Source organism: Chenopodium quinoa, unplaced genomic scaffold (assembly GCF_001683475.1).
Source record: "Chenopodium quinoa cultivar QQ74 unplaced genomic scaffold, ASM168347v1, whole genome shotgun sequence".
NCBI classification, from domain to species: domain Eukaryota; kingdom Viridiplantae; phylum Streptophyta; class Magnoliopsida; order Caryophyllales; family Amaranthaceae; genus Chenopodium; species Chenopodium quinoa.
The window spans coordinates 6,095,825-6,116,901 of record NW_018744502.1 but is presented as its reverse complement, the minus strand read 5'-3'; the positions used below and the strand labels follow the sequence as shown (position 1 = coordinate 6,116,901).

Genomic DNA, 21,077 nt, shown 5'->3' with positions numbered 1-21,077 from the left:
AATACTAATTTAAATTGCTTCCATCATTATCAATAACATAAAGCAGCCTAAAGTCAATATGACTTTCATTGATCACATTTAGCACGTACAAAAATATTAAACAAAATTCAAAATTTAATCAAATAATACTGCTAGTAATAATTTGGCCGTGATTAATAATTATCTCAATTCAAATTTCTATATAGTATTGCAAAATCAACAGTTCGTTGTAATCTGCAAGTAAGCAAAATTTGTCATTAAATCTGAAATCTTCAAAAAATAAGCAAAATCATCAGAACTAAATTAAAAATAACTTAATAATATCTAAGCAATTAAAAAGGAAAAAAAGAAATACCATCAGTGGCGGACCCACGTGTAGTCATAGTGGGTCCGCGGACCACCTATTATTTTATAAAAAAAAAAACACTATGTATTAAGGATTTAGCTTGCAGCCTAGTGGTTTTTTTCCCATCCTACCACTCATGAGACGTGGGTTCAAATCCCATTACTCACAATTTTTTTTTTTTTTTTTTTTTGCTTTAGAATGAAAACATAAGTCAGAACCCCAATTCCCCCAAATTAAAACCCTAAGTCCCAAACTCACCTAAATCGAAATCCCCAAACTCCAGCAACCCCGTCGCCGTTCACCGCCTCACCGGCCGTTTTTCTTGCTCCTTCTCACCGTCGCGGCGTCCTATTAGCGGCGTTGAGGCGTAGCGTGAGAAGACTGAGAACAGAGCAGCGTGAGACTTAGTTCAGTCCACTGCCCGCAACCGCAGCAAAACCACTGGCCAGCAACCCCGTCGCCGACCTCGCCAGCAACTTCAGTTGTCTGTCCCGGCGTCCCGCAACCGAAGCAAGGCTCTGCTCAGGCGTGAGTGTGAGGTCTTCATTCCGTACTCCGTGAATTCAATTTTGTTTTGAGGTTAGTTTTAAACTTTTAATTTACATAATTACGTTGCAAATTGATTAGATTCTATATCAAATCATCAGTTTAAATGTTTAATTATCAAAATTATCAGATTATATGTATATCACGATTCACGAATTTACTGTATGAGTTGTTTTTTTTTTTTTTTTTGGTGAAATTTCTTGATTTTATTAGAGCTTGATTATTTGTATGACTTTATTAGAGCTTGAATCTTATGACTTGATTATCGTCACTTGATTATCTGTATGATTTTATTAGAGGTTGAATGTTGTGATTTGTGAATGTGAGTTGTGGCCGATATTTGACCATTTGAGCCCTATTATTTTATAGTATTATTTCTGTTTAATTGATAAATGATAATAGTTGTCCAACTTGCTTATTAGCTATTGAGAATGGTGATTGCTAATTTGGAGATTTGGGGTTGAAGGATGGATTGAAATTGAGGTTAATGAGCGTTCTTTTGATAATATTATTAGTTTTATTAACTTTGAGAGAACCCTACCTTCTTGTATGATTTATCTAATTCAACATTTAACTTCAATTTCAGAATGAAAAGAAAAACAACTCGAGATATTTCAAGTTTTTTTACTAAAAAAGTGCGTACTCTAAATCCTCATCCTCCACAAAATGATACTCCTCCTCCACAAAATGATACTCCTCCTCCACAAAATGATTTACCCTTTCAAGAAAGTGAACCAAGTTCTCCTTTACATCATGCTAGTGAACAACATTCTTCAACATCTCACAATTTCCCTCAAAATGAAGATGGGCAATCTTTTCCCCAAGGTGGTTCGGATCCTAGTGCTCAAATTGGTGAAGGAAGGTTAAGTGCACTTGATATTATTAATCTTCCACAAGACCCCGGGAAAAGAAGAAGGATGTGTGATTTTCATCCCGATGATAGGGATTTAGTGCGGAGAACATACATTCAAAGAAAGCCATGTCAACCTAAAGATCATGCGTTTCCTCAAACACTTTTTGGGCCGAAAAAACGTCGATTTAATGTTAATTGGTTTGATACTTGGCCAACATGGCTTGAGTATAGTGTTGAGAAAGATGCTGCCTTTTGTTTCATTTGCTATCTATTTAAAGATGGTAACACAGCGGGAGTGGATGCTTTTGTTAATGGAGGTTTCAGACGTTGGAATAAAAGAGACACAATTGTAAAGCATGTTGGTGGACACAAGAGTGCTCACAATAATGTTGTGATTGCTATGAACTTTTTCATGAATCAAATGAGTAGCATTGCCACCGCTTTATCAAAACAAACAGCGGAAACCATGAGTACCTATCGTAAGAGATTAGAAGCTTCAATTGAAACCATTAAATGGCTATTGTTCCAAGGGTTGCCTTTTCGTGGTCATGATGAAAAGGAAAGTTCATTGTCTAGAGGTAACTTTCTTTCGTTATTAACTCTTCTTTCAAACCATGATCCTGAGTATTCCAAAGTTGTTTTTAAAATGGCCCCTGGTAATTGTCAACTTACTTCTCCAAGTGTCCAAAAAGATATAATTAATGCTTGTGCTAAAGAAACAACTAAAGCAATATTGGAAGAACTTGATGGTGGATTTTTTGCTATTCTTGCTGATGAATCTGCCGATGTTTCCGATAAGGAACAAATGACACTTTATTTGAGATTTGTTAATAAAAAGGGGGAAGTGTGTGAGCGTTTTCTTGGTATTGTGCATGTTCCTGATACTAGTTCTTTGACTCTCAAAGCTGCTATTGAGTCATTACTCATGGAACACTCTTTAACTTTCTCTCAAGTTCGAGGTCAAGGTTATGATGGGGCAAGTAATATGCAAGGTTCAATCAATGGCCTTAAAACTCTAATTTTGAATGAATGTTCTCAAGCATACTTTGTTCATTGCTTTGCTCATCAACTTCAATTGACACAAGTTGCACTTGCTAAGAAAAACTTAGATTGTGGTTGGCTTTTTGTTGATGTACTTGCATCTCTCTTGAACTTTGTGGGAGGTTCACCTAAGAGGAAAGAATTTCTTCGAGAAAAACAACGTCAAGGGGTTGTAGAAGCATTATCTTTGGGTGAAATTGAATCGGGAACTAGTTTGAATCAAGAACGTGGCTTATGTAGACCTTGTGATACTCGTTGGGGATCTCACTTTAAAACCATTTTGAATGTGCTTGATTTATATCCTTCAATAGTTTTGTCACTTGATTCCATTGCAGAAGTATCTGATACACTTGATTCGAATAAAGCACAATCTATTACACACTTGTTGATGTCATTTGATTTTGTGTTTGTGGCACACTTGATGGTTGATATATTTGGAATTACAAATGCGTTGAATGTGGCATTGCAAAAACATGATCAAGATATTGTAAATGCAATGATCGTGGTTGATGTAACCAAGACTAATTTGCAAAAATTGAGAGATGAAGGATGGGATTCACATATGGAAAAAGTCACTTCTTTTATGGCTAAATATGGCATTGAGGTTCCAAACATGGAGGGGCGATATGTGGTTCTGGGAGAAGAATGTATAGAGGTAAAGGTCCACAAGTGACTAATCTTCATCATTTTAGAGTTGAAGTTTTTCTAAGTGTCATTGATCTTCAATTACAAGAAATTGAAAATCGATTTCCCGAGGTAAGTAAGGAATTACTTGTGTGTATGTCTTGCTTTAATCCTGCAAATCGATTTCATTCTTTTGACAAAAGAAAGTTAGTTCAACTTGCCAAATTTTATCCCGATGAATTTTCAAGCTCTGAGTTATTATTTTTTGAACATTCACTTGAAAATTTTATTGTTGATGTTCGAAATGATGAGAGATTTTGGAATTTGAAAAGTCTAAGTGAACTTTCTACGAAACTTGTTGAGACGGGAAAGTTTGATACTCATGATCGAGTCTACTTACTTTTGAAGTTAGTGTTGATTCTTCCTGTTGCAACGGCAAGTGTAGAAAGAGTATTTTCCGGAATGACGCAAGTGAAAGATAAATTGCGTAATAGCATGGGAGATCAAATGTTGAATGATTGTTTGATTACTTATTTAGAAAGAGATTTGTTTTTGAATGTTAGCATGGATGATATTGTAAATCGTTATCAAAATATGAAAACTCGTCGAGAGCAATTGTAATAAAATTAATAATTTTTTAGTTGTAATACGAATTTGCATTACTTTATGAAATGAACTTTTTTATGTAATTTTTTTTTTTTGTTCATTATACAAGCTTTGACTTTTTTTTGATACTTTATGCGGTCGATGGACGATGATGGGACCACCTATTAATCAAATCCTGGATCCGCCTCTGGCCGCACCACAATCACCGCCGTCGCTTCCAGAAACTTCAAGATTCGGGCCGGGGTCAATAAACCGGGCCAAACTCGGCCCAAACGGGCTTCTCCGAAGGTCTAATCCTGTAGCGGCAACACCATTTAACGGAATCGGCCAGATCTGCGACAGATTAAACGACGCCGTTTCATTCATCAGCGTCGTCTGCGGATCCATTACACCTTTTTAAAACTGCTAAATTCAAAACACCATTCGAAATCTCGCTACAATACCAGAAATATTAATATAATTTTAACATACATATAATACTATATGTTATAATTATGATTGTAGTATTAATTTTATAGGATAATATAAGATTATGATATTCGAAACTGTTCAATATCTTAAAACTTTAACGGATGGGGAGGAGAGAGAAAATGGAAGTCGTCCTCGAGAGTTGAGCTTAAAGAAAGAGTTGAGTGAGAAGAAGAAGAGTGACTTTTGAGTGAGGTATTCTGGGAAGCTAAAATAAAATTGTACAAAGTACAGTACTACTTATAGACAAATTATTTATTTTTCTTTCTTTTTTGGTAGGTACGGATAAACTAAGAAGACGTCCTCTCCAATCGGAACCTAATACAAAGTAAATCAACTCGGTCAAGGGTTAAGGGAATACGGAGTATTTAGAGGTGATAAAAAGTTAGACCGAAGAAGACTTATGAATAAAAATTTGTGTTCAAACCTGTAAAATAATGTCAGACTTATCGGACCAAAGCGAGCCTTTTGGTTTTTGTTGTCCGAGCTCGAGCTTGGGCTTCAAACTAAAGTTCCGTTTTTAAGCTTGTTTAAATTTATACTTTTTTGGGTTGGGTCAGATCGAACTAACAGGTAAGGCCATTGATGATTATCTCTAGAAATATCCCTAGATCTTCAGAGTACACCAAAGCTGTCTACAGTGAGATGCTAAATAGTTGGAGAGTCGAAGGAATACAAAGTACTCATAATTCTTTCCACTAGATTAAAAAAAGTTAAAGAATATTCGCTTTATTTTTTAAATTGCTCTAATTTGATAATGCAAAATTATAACCAATTATTATATCATTAATTATCAACAAGTACTCATTCCTTTTTTTATCCTATTTTAGAATTTTCACACATAACATTAAACATGATCATGCTAGTACTTGTAAGAATTGTCCATTACTTATTGATAATTAATACTCGAATATTTTTTTGGTGCAAATTCATATACTCATATACTGAGTATCATTGTTCAAAGTTTTACATTGGAATAATAACATAACATCTGCTTCCTCTGTTCTTTTTTACTTGATCCGCTTTAACTTTTACACTATTCACCACTCCTCCTTTGACCATCTTTTGTGAATAATATGTAAGTAAAAATATAGTCGTGTGGGATCTTGTTAAATTCGTCTTAATAAGTATTATCATAATATATAACTTTTATAATTTTTACTTATGGAGAATTAAAGTTATTGATAGTCAAAATTCTGTATTAGCAAGCATGATAAAAGAAACAGGTCAAGTAAAAAAGAACAGAAAAAATATGTTATTATTCAAAAATGGGATACCTAAAAAGAACAAAGGAGTGTACAAATTATAAAAGTTCATCCATATTATAAAAATAAATAAATAAAATATAGAGTTATAGACATGATCTACTAATGAAGCCTTGACCAGCTGACCTAATATTTTAGGTTGACATCTTGTATAATTAGGTCACAAGTTCAAACTCACATACTTATGTATTATCAAAATTTACTAAATGTTGCACATAATATGAAACGGAGATACAAACATCCTCCATTTTGTGATAATCAAAACATTAGGTGTTGTACATAATTTTAGAAAAAGTATAGGATGGAGGCCAAAAGGAGAATTTAATACTTGTAATATAAAGCATAGTTTTTAGGAGTGTATTTAATTACGAGTAGTTGTTAGTAGAAGAGGAAAAAAATAAGTAGTATGAGTGTGGTTGATAGGAGAGAAAAATAATACTCCTTTAATTTTTAAATACTTGCTCTACTTTTTATTTTCGACCGTTTTTAAATATTTGCTCTATTTTCTTATTTGGAAAGTTTTTATAATATTTAATTCATTTTTCTCAACTAGTGGACCCAACATAAATCATATTTTATTAATTTCATATTCTCTCTCCTCCAATTCTCTCAACTACTTTTGTTTTTTACAATCTTTTATTTTTTCACATACACCACTACCTCCGTATCTTATTACTTTCTTCAACTTCTCCTAAAACTCCGCGCATGGAGAAGTGGAGCAAGTATTATAAAATGGAGGGAGTAAAATATAATTAGTTCCATACCAAATACGAAAGTGTTGCAATTACTATAACACGGATATAAAAGGAAAATGTTGCGATTATTACGTAATAATCGCAACACTTGGTGTTGCACAAGTTTTAGAAAAATTATATGTGGGGACCAAAAGGAGAACTTTATAATATAAAGTATAGTTAGGCCCTGTTCACTTCATCTTACAAAAATAATATTCAATAAAATAAGTTCAATTCAGTATAATTGATTTCAGTTCAGTAAAAATCAGTAACTTTAAAGAAGAAATATAATAGAGAATCAGCAAAAATAATTTCAATTCAACAAAAATAATTTCAGTTCAGTAAAAATAATTCAAGTTCAGCAAATATAATTCAAGTTCAGCAAATATAATTTCAGTTTAGTAAAATAATTTTCAGCAAAAATACGGTGAAGTAAACAAGGTTGTGGATAGATGACATGATTCAAAATAAGGAAATCTCTACCTTAAATTATGCAATTATGACTTATGTTTTCCCAAAAAAAAAAAAAAATCAAAAAACTTTAATAAGGTAAACTAATTATGAATTAATTTGTACTTTAATGTTAGATTCCAAATATTCTTCTTTTCTTATTTTATGTGACTGATTCTATGTGTGACTAACATTATGAAAAGGAGGAAGTATTATTTTTTTTTTTCCTACCAACCTCACTTAGGCCTTGTCCACTTCACCTTAAAAAAATAATATTCATGAAAATAATTTCAGTTCAGTAAAAATAAGTTCAGTTCGGTAAAATTCAGTAACTATAAAGAAGAAATATAATAGAAAATCAGTAAAAATTATTTCAGTTCAGTAAAATTAATTTCAGTTAAGCAAAAATAATTTCAGTTCAGTAAAATTAATTTCAGTTCAGTAAAAATAATTTAAGTTTAGCAAAAATAATTTCAGTTCAGTAAATTTAATTCCAGTTCAGCAAAAATAAAGTGAAGTGAACGAGGCCTAATTCCAATAAAATTAAGTTAAAAATGGAACATATTCAATATGGGTAGATTTTTTTGAAACGCCCAAAATAATATATGGGACTAATATTATGAGACGGAGGGAGTAAAATTGTAGTGGATCTTATCAAATAAAAAAATGTTGCAATTATTATAAAATAGACGTAAACGGAAATTATTACGATTATTACGAAACGGAGGAAGTATATTTATATCTTAGAGAGAAAGATGAATAAAAAACCCTCACAGACATGATCTGCTACAACAGTACTACAATAGACAGTGATACATCTGGGTTTAATAGCCGTCAGATTGGTATCTATGATTAAAATTATTCAGATGGGTCCACTTTATCGACGGTCATTTGGGGATCAGACACGTAGAGATTTGATGAGTTGGCAATTTGGCAGGTATTTATTATAATCTCTTTTAATTTTGGGGGGTTTTCCTTTTTAGGTGGGGGAGAGGAGTAGTACAAATGAAAGGTACAAACTAGTTGAGCAAAGTTGCTTACATTTCCTTTAATGTTATTTTAGTCATCTTTTCTTCTTAATTAGGTAATGATGATGATGTGTGATTAGCATAATTTAATCAATTAGATTGCTTTAAGGGAATGATTAGTGATTGATTTTTGAGTTTAGGATGAAATGATTGCTTTGATGGAGAAAGATTAGTTTGTAAGGGGGATTAGATAATTGAGATTAGTGTCATCATGCCAACATGAAAATTGTATTCGGATGTACGATCGATTGTACTCTTTTGAGTTAGTGACTTACTTATTAAGATATATTACTATAATGACCTTTGTGTATGTCACCTGTAGTTTAGGTATGAGTGCAAGTAATCACACCTAACATACTTCGTATAACTTATCTTCAATTGGAAGCCCCTATCATATCTTACATCCAGTAAAACCAATCTATTTATATTTTCAAGCTCATAAAATGCACAATACGGTCACATAAGCGTACGAAAATTTCATAGACAATTTCCCTTTCGAGGAACGAGGAGATTGGACACATTGCTAGCTAAGTCAAATAGTAGTACTATGATAGCTTTGTTTTCGTCTATGCCGCAACATTGGTAGATGCCAGCCTTGCTATCCTATCAAATCATCTGATGCGTCTCCTCTTTTAGGCCTCCATTTTTTGTTCTTCACCAATTTCCCAACAGCCAGCTATATGGAATCTAGCTAGTACTGTAATTAATCAATTGATCTTAGAATCCGGTGGCTGTTTAAAATTATTCATGTGATATATTGTTTGACTCATTTCGATATTAAAGATCAGTCAAACTATCGTGATACTGACTCAACTTAAAGCTTGTGTTAAGTTGATATTTAAAATTATTGATTTTTTATGCACTATTACAAACTTGCCAAAAGAAAATGAGAACATCTCTTAGGAACGAAGGGGTACGTAGTATGATATTTTCGAATTACTCCACGTGTTTTACAAGGTATATTACTAAAAATAGCAAGTGATTTGAAACATAGGGAAAGTGAAGAAGCAATTGGTATTGCTTAGTTTTGGCAGCTTGAAACACAGAGAAGAGTGAAAGAGATGGGGTATGTTATCATGTGAGGAAAGTCTAAACGACAGATACTGAACTATTACAAAATAAGGAAGGAAATGGGCCTTTTTATCTTGTTAAGTTTCTTATGTCACTTGCAACAAGGGTTGAAATTGATAGGCATACTTGTACTTCCTCAAACTAAGAGCAAGGAGCCAAGGAGATCTTGTTGTCATACGGAGCAGTCGACGTAGATGCCAGCTAATCTTGTTGGTAATGTTTTAAAAGGTTGCATGTAAGGACTTGGTATCAAACTCTTTTTATATCACCATCAAATTCCCATATTCCTTAAAATTGCAATAATTTGAATTGACATTGACATTACAATACTACTGTATATATAGTAGGAGGGACCCCCATTTTCTAAACATATGAGAAATATTATGGGGTGTTTCTCAAAATGGTACTTCTGTAAATAAGAGGAATTGCATGATTTTTTTAATATTTTTTGGTACTTTCTTCCTTTTCTTGTTCGTCGTACTCCATCTTCTTCCTCCTCCAACAGTCCAACTTTTTCCTCCTCCTCCAACTTCTTCATACTCCATTTTCTTCTTACTTTACTGCCGCTCCTCCATTGTAGTAGCTTGTGAACACCACACTTTCACCACAAGCCGCCGAACTAAACGAAAACCCTAACCGAAAATGGTGAAAAGAAGGGTATGTTAACCCTTAAAGGAAAGGATTATGTCCTCCTCCGATCCATTGAAGACCTTTGCCATGTTGGATTCCCCATTGAAGTCTAGCTTCTCCGTTGTCGTTTGACTGTGGTTCTTCAATGAAAACTTTTGATTTTGCTAGAAAATACTTATTTTTTTAGACAAATGTGCAACATTAACCCAACTTATTAATTAAAATGTCGAATTTGCCCCTTTGAGAAACATGAGGTGTTTCTCATGTTGAGAAACTTGTATTTTCTAGTAGCGTAAACATTCACTCCTAACAGTACAGGTACATGGTTTTTGGTGCAACTTATTATCAAGGTGCTAGCTATATGAGAATATGACAATTAGGGGCGGAATCAAAGGGGGGCTAGGGTAGGCCATGGCCACCCCCTTGATTTGTATAATGCATATTTGTATGTAATAGAGACCATGTTTGCTAGGTAGGTCAGGTGGTCAAGCTTGCTAGTGAGATCATTTCTCTGCATTCCTTGCAAGGTTTGAACCTTACTGCATTCATTCTTAACCACTTTTTGTTATTTTTAATAAACTTTACTCTTAAATTTCACATTTACTAGTATTTCACATATGTTTAAGCCACATAACTCCTATAGTCTTATTAAAGTAGAATGTTAAACTTACTTTTACTTTTTTTTTTATTTGTTTTTGTGGAGGGTCAAAAATTTTATTGATTAATGATTTTTTTAAAATTATATAGAGATTAAAGTAAGTAAAATTGATCTTGATCCCCCTAATGTATTATTTCTGGTTCCACCACTGATGACAATCAACAATCTTAATTGAATCTAAGTGGCGTGTAATTAACTTTAAATGATCTGATGATTATATGAGATCATGGCATCATGCACATATTGGAAAGTACTATATGTACGTGTACGTAGAGTTATGAGTAATATAGCTGACAGTCACGTACGTTACATAATTCAATTATTAAGTCCATCATCATCTCACAAGTCACAAATAAATTGCTAAATTTGCACCTTGAGAAAGCATTAAGATGTTGCCTTGATTTTGTAAATTAAACTTGCAAGTTATAAACTATATGTATAAGTTATTAGACTTATTACTATTAACATAGCTCAAGTGGTTAAAGCTTCCCTCCCAATTTCATGGTGATCATGGGATCAATTCTCATCACTCGTCCTTGTGTCTCTCTAAACAAACAAACAAACATACAACCTTTTTTTTAACCTGTTTCAAAGATTTAGACTTGTACTCCGTACAATAATAATTATGCACATGACTAGAATTTTTGGTTTCCAATGGAGTATGGAAAACCATTTGCACATCAACAACATACGTTATAATAGCCACACCGAGTGATCAATTCACATATGCTCAACCAATCGACCTTGGCCGACCTATAATTATAACGTGATAGTCAGGTTGTAATTAGAAAATACATCGCAAACCTCTATATATATGGAGAGATTTCTATGTACATCAGGGTGTACGGTATACCTAAGGGTAGTTTTTACTCACTTGGATGATTATTGATTATTAAATCATCAAACCAAAAACAAAAACTAATTTTAATTTAGTTGGGTATACCGTGCACCCGCTTGTATAAAAAATTCAACTATATATGATGTGTGACCGACCTTAATAATCACTACTACAAAAAAAACCCCTAATAAGTCGGACTTTTAGAGTCACTTGTACATAAGGTGCGACTTATAAACCTATCAAGTCGTCTCATACTTATTAGGCGACTTGTTAAGTTCGGGTTAAAATCAACAAAGCACCTAACAAGTCGCCTAATATATATGAGGCGGCTTGATAGGCTAACAAGTCGCCCCATATATGCATGCGACTCTATAGCCCGACTTATTTGGTGGTTTAAGTTGGATTTTCAAAGTCACCTGTACATAAAGTGCGACTTGAAAACCTGTCGAGTCGCCTTATACATATTAGGCGACTCAATAGGTGAGTTTTGTTAGCTATGACTCCCACCTAATGAGTCGCACCTTATATATAGGTGACTTTGAAAATCTAATCTAAGCCACTGAATAAGTCGGGTTATAGAGTCACATGCATATATGGTGCGACTTGTAAACCTATCAAATCACCTCATGTATATTAGGTGACTCGTTAGGTGCTTTGTTGATTTTAACCCCAACTTAACAAGTCGCCTAATAAGTATGAGGCGACTCGATATGTTTACAAGTCGCACCTTATATACAGGTGACTCTAAAAGTCCGACTTGTTATGTGCTTTATTATATGACCACTACCTAATAAGTCGCCTAATACGTAAGACGCGACTCGATGAGATGACTCTTACGATATATTTAAAATAGTTACAACTTCAACCTTCAAGGCAAATAACTAGAGATTAAGCATGCTAACTTGCTAAGTAACATAAACATTGACATTATATGAGCTAATAAAATAGTTGGAAAAAAATGTTGATTTTTTACGTGTCGCCTCTTTCAACACAAGTGACACAATAGATTAACCTATGGAGTCGCCTCTTTCAACACAAGCTACACAATAGCTTAACATATAGAGTCGCCTAACAACTAATAGGCGACTTATATAAAAACTATCGAGTCGCCTCACCGGTGACTCCTAAAGTTGGAAGCTATCGTGTCGGTGGCTGTGGAGTCGCCTTTGAGGTGACTTGTTAGGTCAATTACAGGCGACTCGATAGGAGTTTTCTGTAGTAGTGAATCACCTTAGTTTTGGAAATAAACCTCAAGAATACTCTACCCTAGCTTGCTAGCACCATATAAGGTATGTAATTAACAAATCGGATCGTTAAACATAATTACTCTCCATACAACACTCATAACCATTAGTACAATCCATTAGAGACCAAGTCGAGCTTCCTCAAAAATACTACACCATCAATATATTGTTCATTTATTCTACACCATCGATCAAAGCCAATTGAAAACAAAAGCCTTAATTTTCATATACGGAGTACCAATCTTAAAGCGACGTAACTTATAATTTCTGAACATAGATATGGTCTAGAGAATATATAGTTTCCAGTACTTAAACAATCAAGTTCGAGGAGCACGAATGGCTTGCCTTAGGCTCTCTAAAGTTTAATACTTTTGTCTCTAATAGTCCATAAACTAAACTCTCAATTTAAGTGTACATTTGGGTAACGTAGCTTAGTAAATTCAGATCAATCAAGCCGATTCTTTGTTTTTTAATTTAGAGGACTAGGAAAATAGCACGTGAACATTGTGGCAACTTTAGATGATAAGATCACAGTACTTAGATAGATTCTATTTTTGAGAAGAGAAAAAAACATGTGATGTATTACCTAATAAGGAAAGGTATCTAAAGACATAGAAGAACCATGTTTGGTAGCATACCTGCTTATTTTATTTTTATGAGTGGTAGAGCTAGTCATGTGATCTAACGAGTTTAGTGAGCTGTTGATTAGGCATGATAGCATCACCACTAGTTTATGCTTCTTTCTAAGTTCCTATAGATTAAAAACTTTTTTCAATCTTACAAAGTATTTAGTAATTCCTTGATTTCTTAATTATATGGATTACACAACTTCGAATATTAATACCTTTATAATATTGTAACATTATTACCAAAAGAGAAAAAAAAAAAAAAAAAAACAAAAAGACAAAAAAAAAACACATGTGTCGGCTAGTGCATGCCCCTCCGATCCCCTCTTGTTTCGACTAATTTTTAAAATGATAAGTAGTTTGTTCAGGTAAAGGTATAAATAACATTATACTTGTTTCGGGGTTTTTTGATGTGTCCTGCGGGAGAGTTACAATTCCAAGAATGCCCTTCGACGCCTGTGCCTGCAAAATCACGAAGACTCCTGGGGGTAGGAGCTCCGCCTCCGACGATCAAGTTAGTAAAGATACGGGAGGTAGAATGCACGTAATGTAGAAGTTACTTCTCGCGTAATGGGAGAATTCTGCAATTAATATTGCTCGGGGTAAGTGTTTTTCTTTTTGAGGAGTATTCAATGTGAACAACAAATGTTCCAGCTTCCCATTAATGAGGGTCCTTCCACTATTTATAGTGGGGAAGGGATGGTTTCCCTTTTAGGGTTTAGAGGACACGTGTCAGCAGAGGATTGGAGCCCTGCTGACCAACGGCTGGATGCCACGTGTCACTAGGCCATTGGGCCACATGTTTAGGGTATTTTTACCCCAAACATTTGCCCCTCACTGGTGCTGACGTGGCAGGGTGCCACGTGGCGCCGGTGAAAGGTTTTTTTTTTTTTTTTTTTAACTCTTCAGATTCTTTTTGAAGGATGGAAAAGCAGAAGGCGAAGAGTCACGACTTTTCACCTTCTGGGACAAATTCTATAAATAGGAGAAGATGTCCCCCGAGCTCTCATTTACAAACTTTGCCAAATTTCTGAAAATTTGAGAGCAGCCGGCAATTTGAGAGTTGAGAGCATTCGGAGTTGAGATTCGTTGAGAGCAACCGGTCTACAGACCGTCTGGGTCGTTGCAAGCTAGCCAAAGGTTTTCGAGAGGGTAATCAGAGAAACCCAGCCGGATTTTGAACCGCCTGCGTCTTCGCAAGCATCCCAAAGAATTTCCAGATTTTCTTCTAGGTACCGTCTCTATTCTTTCTAGCTTTTTCATGTATTTTCGTTTGAGTCTTTTACTCGCATTTTTGTTCATTGGTCCCATAAGTAGATGGACCCCTTATACCCATACCCGGAACCTAGCTGTGAACTCAGCCGATTTATTAGTACGGCTGAGTCTAGAACTGGGTCTGCCGCCTCTGTTCTTTGGGACAACCCTTTTTCAACACCCATATCGACCGACTCTGTGTCTGTGCAGGACACAATGGCCAGAATCCGGTCTACTGCCAGAGATCCCAACTACAGAAGTGGGAGCTCAGATGAGCAGCCGCCTGAGGTCCCAGCTTCAGGCGGTGAAGTAGAGCAAGGAGAGGTAGAGCAGAGAGGCTCACCCGGGGGCGCTCCTAGCACCCCGGGTGATAGCATTTTAAACGAAGAGACTGCTCCCCTCCAGGAGACCAGAGAGCAGGTAGGCTCTGATAAGGAGGTCTCCAACTCCCCAGCCGGCTCTGATGCCGGTCACGTTCAAAGTAGCAGTAGCAGCTACTTAACCGAATCTGAGGATAGCGAGGAGGCGGAGAGGCCTTCTTGGGATAATAGGAACGATCCTCTCATGATCGCCGTCTCCTCTAAGGACCGCGAGCTCATGCGGGCTGCGCTGCCAGATTTTATCAAACGGCGGCCGCTGGGGGGTGACTATACAATAAAAATCCCGGCTGCTCTGGGAACAATATGGTGGGAGGATGGACAACCGAACGCGAACGCTTGGTTCGGGTGCTACGAGGCGGCCTTCGTGGCCGGAGTCCGCTTCCCTCTCCACGACACAATAAAAGCCATACTTAGGGGGTATGGCCTAGGTCTCTGGCAATTAACCCCCAACTCATGGGTAAATATTTTAGGGTATATCGCCGCCTGCGAGATGCAGGGCCTCAACCCCGGCTGGGAGGCGTTTGCCCACATGCATTACTTGAGTAGGAGCCCAGGCGGCTGGAGAGCCTGGTATACCTTGACCACCCAGCCCAAATACCTTATGACCTTGGACAAGCCATCCAAATGGTCGGACTGGAAGCACCGGTTCTACTTGGTTAAGGCCCCAACTACGGCAGAGAACAGAGAATTCCGGATCTACAACCGGAAACCAGAACTCTTGGGGACCAAGTGCTGCCTGCCCCCTGTCCCGGAGGATGATAGAGAGACCATCCTTGACTCCGGGTTTTTTGAGTTAGTTCCTGACACCCTCTCATCCGGAGAGATAGTAAGGGTGCCTAGAAACTGGGTGCCCAAACATGAATTTTTTAGGGACGAATGCTTCTTGTCCGCTTGTGGTCTAAGCAGCATGTTTAAAAAACGTATGTATTCGGAACTCAGCCGGTTTCTTTCGAACCGGATGCTTTTATTTCCTTGCTTATTTATTATTCTAACCGTGTGCCTTCCTCTGCAGAAGAAGCCAAGAAAATGCTGCCCACCGAGAAGACACCAGCTAGGTCGGCTGCCGACATCCGGAAAGCCAATCTCGAGAAAAAACTTGCTGCCCAGGCGGCGAGGAAGGTATAACCGTCTGATCCTTCTCGTTTATTTCAATCCTTTTATCCCATAACTTATATTTTTCTCGTTTACAGGACGGGAAGCAGATGCCCCGGTCCCTTCAAAAACAGGTCAGGCCTCCGCCGACCCAACAAGAGTCTGCATCCAAGGTGCAGAAGACAGCCGACCGGCAAACTACCGGCGGCAAATCAATAAAGGTCCCAGGCGGGCCTGGATCTGCGGATGTGCTTTCTGCCATCCCATTGAGGACCGCAACCGGTCCCTCTGAAGGCCGTTCGGGCCGCCAAGGTAACTTCGACCTTACACTGCTTGACCTGCCCATGCGGGTCAAGTCTTATTCACAGTCTCGATCGCAGCCGGGGGATTCTCCAATCAGCCGGCAATCTATAGGCAGAGCATATGCGAGTTTCTCACCGTCTGTTTCTGGTGCAGATAATTCTCCCCGCTGGCCGGACGGGGCACAATATGCCCGGGCCATGCTGAAAGCCGTCCCCAGGGACGAGAAGGAGGCGATCCCTGGGATCAACTCCTTTAATGCCGACCGGGTGCTGGTCGACCTGGCCGACGTATGCTCCAACAACCATGCGGTAATTTTCTTGACGTGCATTTTTAAATATGCAGTATTAACCGGCTGTATTTTTGCAGGCTATGCTGCGCGTAGAGGGGCTCAAACGAGCTTATACCCGCAAGTCTGAAGAGGTAAGGAGAAGCAAACGGGCTGTTGATGACGCCCATAATGTTGCTGACTACTCTTTGTACATGCATGGCTTAGAATCTAAATCTATACGCATGGAACAGGCGGAGAAGACCAAGGCCCTCCAACAGCAGATTGATCAGCTGAAAAACCAAGTTGACCAACTGCAGGCGTCCCTGGATGATGCCAATAAAAAGTTGGAGGAACAGAAAGAGCCCCTCCAACGGCTGAGCAAGGCGGAGACTGAAAATGGCCGCCTTGCCAAAGAGAATGAGCGCCTGCGCAAAGAGGCGGCTGCTGCCAATGAGAACTTCAAGGCCACCTTAGAGTCGGAGCAGGAGAGGCTCATTGAAGAGAATGAGCATGACTGTGCAAACCGGATGCAACGGGCGTTTTCCCTCATCCACCCGGAGGCGGACTTCACCGTCTGGGAACTCGCCTTCAAATATTATGATCTTGCCATTCTGGACGAGGAGGCGAATGAGCTGGGGCCCGGACCCTATGACGCTTGGGTTAGGGAGGAGATTGCGCGACGGCAGGCGGAGGCTGCTGAAGAGGAAGAAGTTGTTCCTGAAGCCGACGCAGCCGCTCACCCTGATCCAACCCAGAACCAACCGGAAGAGGACCGGTTCACTGTTCGCCTGGAGTAGCAACTACTTCCCGGCCTGCGTGCCTTGCATTATCTTGTAATAGCACCGGATGAGATGGGCTAAGCTGTAATAATTTTTATTTTGAATATTAACATTTTCACCGGCTGAGCCGGCTTTTGAATGCTTTTTATGTTTCTGCACTTCAATACTAGAATTCTTGTTATTTTTTATACATATTTCTGCGAGGATAACCAAAAGAACCCCGCCGGTAACACTACCGCTTGGGTCTTCGCAAACAGCAAAGAAATTTGCAAAGGTTGCCAAGAGGACCCCACCGGTAACACTGCCGTCTGGGTCTTCGCAAACTAGGCGAAGAAATTTGCAAGGGTTGCCAAGAAGACCCCACCGGTAACACTGCCGTCTGGGTCTTCGCAAACTAGGCGAAGAAATTTACTAGGGTTGCCAAGAAGACCCCACCGGGAACACTGCCGTCTGGGTCTTCGCAAACTAGGCGAAGAAATTTACTAGGGTTGCCAAGAAGACCCCACCGGTAACACTGCCGTCTGGGTCTTCGCAAACTAGGCGAAGAAATTTACTAGGGTTGCCAAGAAGACCCCACCGGTAACACTGCCGTCTGGGTCTTCGCAAACTAGGCGAAGAAATTTACTAGGGTTGCCAAGAAGACCCCACCGGTAACACTGCCGTCTGGGTCTTCGCAAACTAGGCGAAGAAATTTCGACCCAAAACCAAACCGGATGGCGTCTGGGTAATTGCCCCTGGATAGCGGTCTGGGTCTTTGCAAGCCAGGCGACTATCCATATGATATAGCTCGAATATACACTAAGTGCCAACATTAGATTCGGGAGCCAGTCGGTTTATACTGAATTACCGGTCGGGACTTCGCAAAAGAATCACGCCAGATTAGGATGTCCATTCACCGGTTGGGCTTTTGCAAGCATACCCCTGAATGAATTATGGCCTAGACCGGCTGTCCTTCCAAAAAGTGAGCCGGCTGCAAGTTTGGGGTTGCTAGCCTGCCCTTTTTTGGTGCGAAGGATCGTCAGGCGGATTTGTCCGCCTGTGTGATCGCTTAGAACAATTTACCACCCAAATGGGAGATGTTCTCTTCGATGAATTCACCCGTATGGGTGTCACTGGATGAAAAAATTAGTTACTGGTGCCGCTTGTGGTAGGCACAAGACATGGCGGCTGTATACAAAATTGAATGTAATTCTCATTAATCATTTGAAAATTTTCAAAAGATGTACAATACTTAGAAGTAGTATTTTTTGAGGTTATCTACATTCCAAGTTCTAGGCAACTTTCTTCCGTCTGGAGTTTCCAGGCGGTAAGTGCCGTCTCGTACTTCTTCAAAGATCCGGTAGGGTCCCTCCCAATTTGGGGTTAATTTGCCTTGTTCATTGGCCCTACCGGTTGCCTCCATTTTGCGAAGCACAAAATCTCCTTCTTTCAAAGGTCTTTTACGAACCCGCTTGTTGTAGGCTCTAGTCATACGCAGACGGTAGATCTCATGACGCAAGGCAGCATTCCCCCTTCGCTCTGGAAGAGCGTCTAATGCCAACCGCATGGCTTCCCAGTTAGCCTCCTCATCATATAACATAATGCGTAGAGTAGGCTCATAATGTTCAATGGGAAGAACTGCTTCAGTGCCGTATGTCATGAGAAATGGGGTCTCACCGGTTGCCCCCTTTTCGGTTGTCCGGATAGCCCAAAGGACATGAGGTAATTCCTCTGCCCATAGTCCACTGGCTCTTTCTACTTTCTTCTTTATCCCGTCTGAGATCAACTTGTTAAAAGCCTCAACTTGACCGTTTGCCTGAGGACGGCCAACGGATGCAAAACAATGGGAAATTCCTTGGTCTCCCAACCAGGTCTTCAGGACAGGCGTTTCGAACTGCGATCCGTTGTCGAAAACCATGGACATTGGAACCCCGAACCGGGTGATGACGTTTCTCCAGATGAAAGAAATCACGTCTTTCGTTTTATTCCCTTTTACCGCCTCTGCCTCAACCCATTTGGTGAAGTAGTCTACTGCTACAAGAATGTAGCGGCGGCCGCCTGATGCAGGCGTATAAGGTCCCAAAATGTCCATGCCCCATTTAGCAAACGGAACCGGACTATGGATTGCCGTGAGTTCTGTTGCCGGTTGATGTATCAACTTAGCGAATTTTTGGCACTTGTCGCATCTCTTTACTAGATCCATGGCATCCGCTTCAAGAGTGGGCCAGAAGTACCCTTGCCGTCTGGTTCTTCTGGCCAGGGACCTGCCGCCAATATGCGAGGCACAAAACCCCGCGTGCAGATCTTCCAAAACTTCTCTCCCCCTATCCGGGGTTACACATTTCAAAAACGGCTGCAGGTATCCCTTCCGGAGGAGTTCCCCTTGATGCATAACAAAACTTGAAGCACGCTTCTTGAGCGCTGATGCTTCTGAAGGGTCATCCGGATGGTACCTGCACCACAGCCGTTCACCGTAGAGCTGCCGTCTACAAATAACTTCCAGACCTGATCAGGGTTTTCCGGGTGCACCGGCCTAGTCATCTCGACAATAAAGTCGGCAAACGCCTGACCTTTCACTGCCCGCCTGGGTTCAAAAGTTATCTCAAGGCCTTGTATTTCAACAGCCCACTTGATCATTCTACCGGATGACTCTATAGCAGTCATCGTACGCTTGAGCGGCTGATCTGTGTATACCACAACCGGATGTGCCTAAAAATAAGGCTTCAACCGCTTGACTGCTACGAATAAGGCCAACCCAAATTTTTCGATCATGGGGTACCGGAGCTCAGCATTTTTAAAGACATGGCTGATGAAGTACACCGGCAGCTGAATGCCGTCTCTCTCAGCGAGGAGAACGGCACTAAGGGCGTGATCAGAGACGGCTAGGTACATGTACAGAACCTCCCGGGGTAGGGGGCTCACTAGCCTTGGCAAAGAATGCAAGTGCTGCTTAAGCCTCTGGAATGCCGCCTCTGCTTCTTCACCCCATTCAAACCTTGACCTCTTCCTGATTGCCTGGAAGAAATAGAGGCACTTGTCACCTGACCGGCTGAGGAACCTCCCCAATGCCGCCAGACAACCGGTCAACTTCTGGACCTCTTTTACAGTGCGGGGAGACTTCATGTCAATTACCGCCTGTATTTTTTCCGGATTAGCTTCGATGCCTCTTTGGTCAATCAAGAATCCGAGAAACTTCCCAGACTCAACACCAAATACGCATTTCTTTGGGTTAAGCATGACCCGGTGCCGCCTGAGTGTGGTGAAGGTTTCTCGCAGGTCTGCTAGGTGATCCGTCTGTAGCTTGGATTTGACTATCATGTCATCGATATACGCCTCTACATTCTTGCCAATCTGGTTGATAAAAACGGTGTTTATCATGCGCTGGAATGTAGCCGGTGCATTCTTCAACCCAAACGGCATCACCGTATAGCAGAATAACCCCTGATCAGTGACAAAAGCCGTCTTCTCCTGATCTTTCTTCCAGAGAGGTATTTGATGGAAGCCGGAATAAGCATCCATAAAGCTCATTAACGCATGGCCGGCTGTTGAGTCGACTAGGCTGTCAATCTTTGGAAGCGGGTAGCTATCTTTTGGGCATGCTTTGTTCAGATCTGTGTAATCCACACACATCCGCCAAATACCGTTCGGCTTCTTTACTAGAACGACATTTGCCACCCAATCCGGGTAGTAGCATTGCCTAATGAACCCAGCATCCAACAGCTTTTTGACCTCAGGCGCTGCCGCTTGAGATCTTTCTCCACCATGATCCCTCTTTTTCTGCCTAACCGGCTGCTTTTTGGGATCTACGGCTAGCTTGTGGACAGCAAGATCCGGGCTGACGCCTGGCATCTCTTCCACTTCAAAGGCAAAGATGTCTTTGAATTCCTTCAGCAGCTGGAGCAAGCCTTCTCCCAACCGTTCGAAGGCTACCGTCCCGACCTTGACTGTTCTTTCAGGACGGCTGTCATCTAGGATGACATCAAGGCAGTCACCAGCCGGCTGAGGTCGTTGGTCA

At 39.6% G+C, this 21,077-nt stretch overlaps 1 protein-coding gene across 1 annotated transcript; it reads left to right on the top strand.

Moving 5' to 3' along the window:
• Nucleotides 1-1,788: 1,788 nt before the first annotated feature.
• On the top strand, nucleotides 1,789-3,438 carry LOC110698254 (zinc finger MYM-type protein 1-like). The gene has a single exon (XM_021875650.1). It carries the CDS (start codon nucleotides 1,789-1,791, stop codon nucleotides 3,436-3,438), a length of 1,650 nt encoding a protein of 549 aa, XP_021731342.1.
• The last annotated feature ends 17,639 nt before the right edge of the window (nucleotides 3,439-21,077 follow it).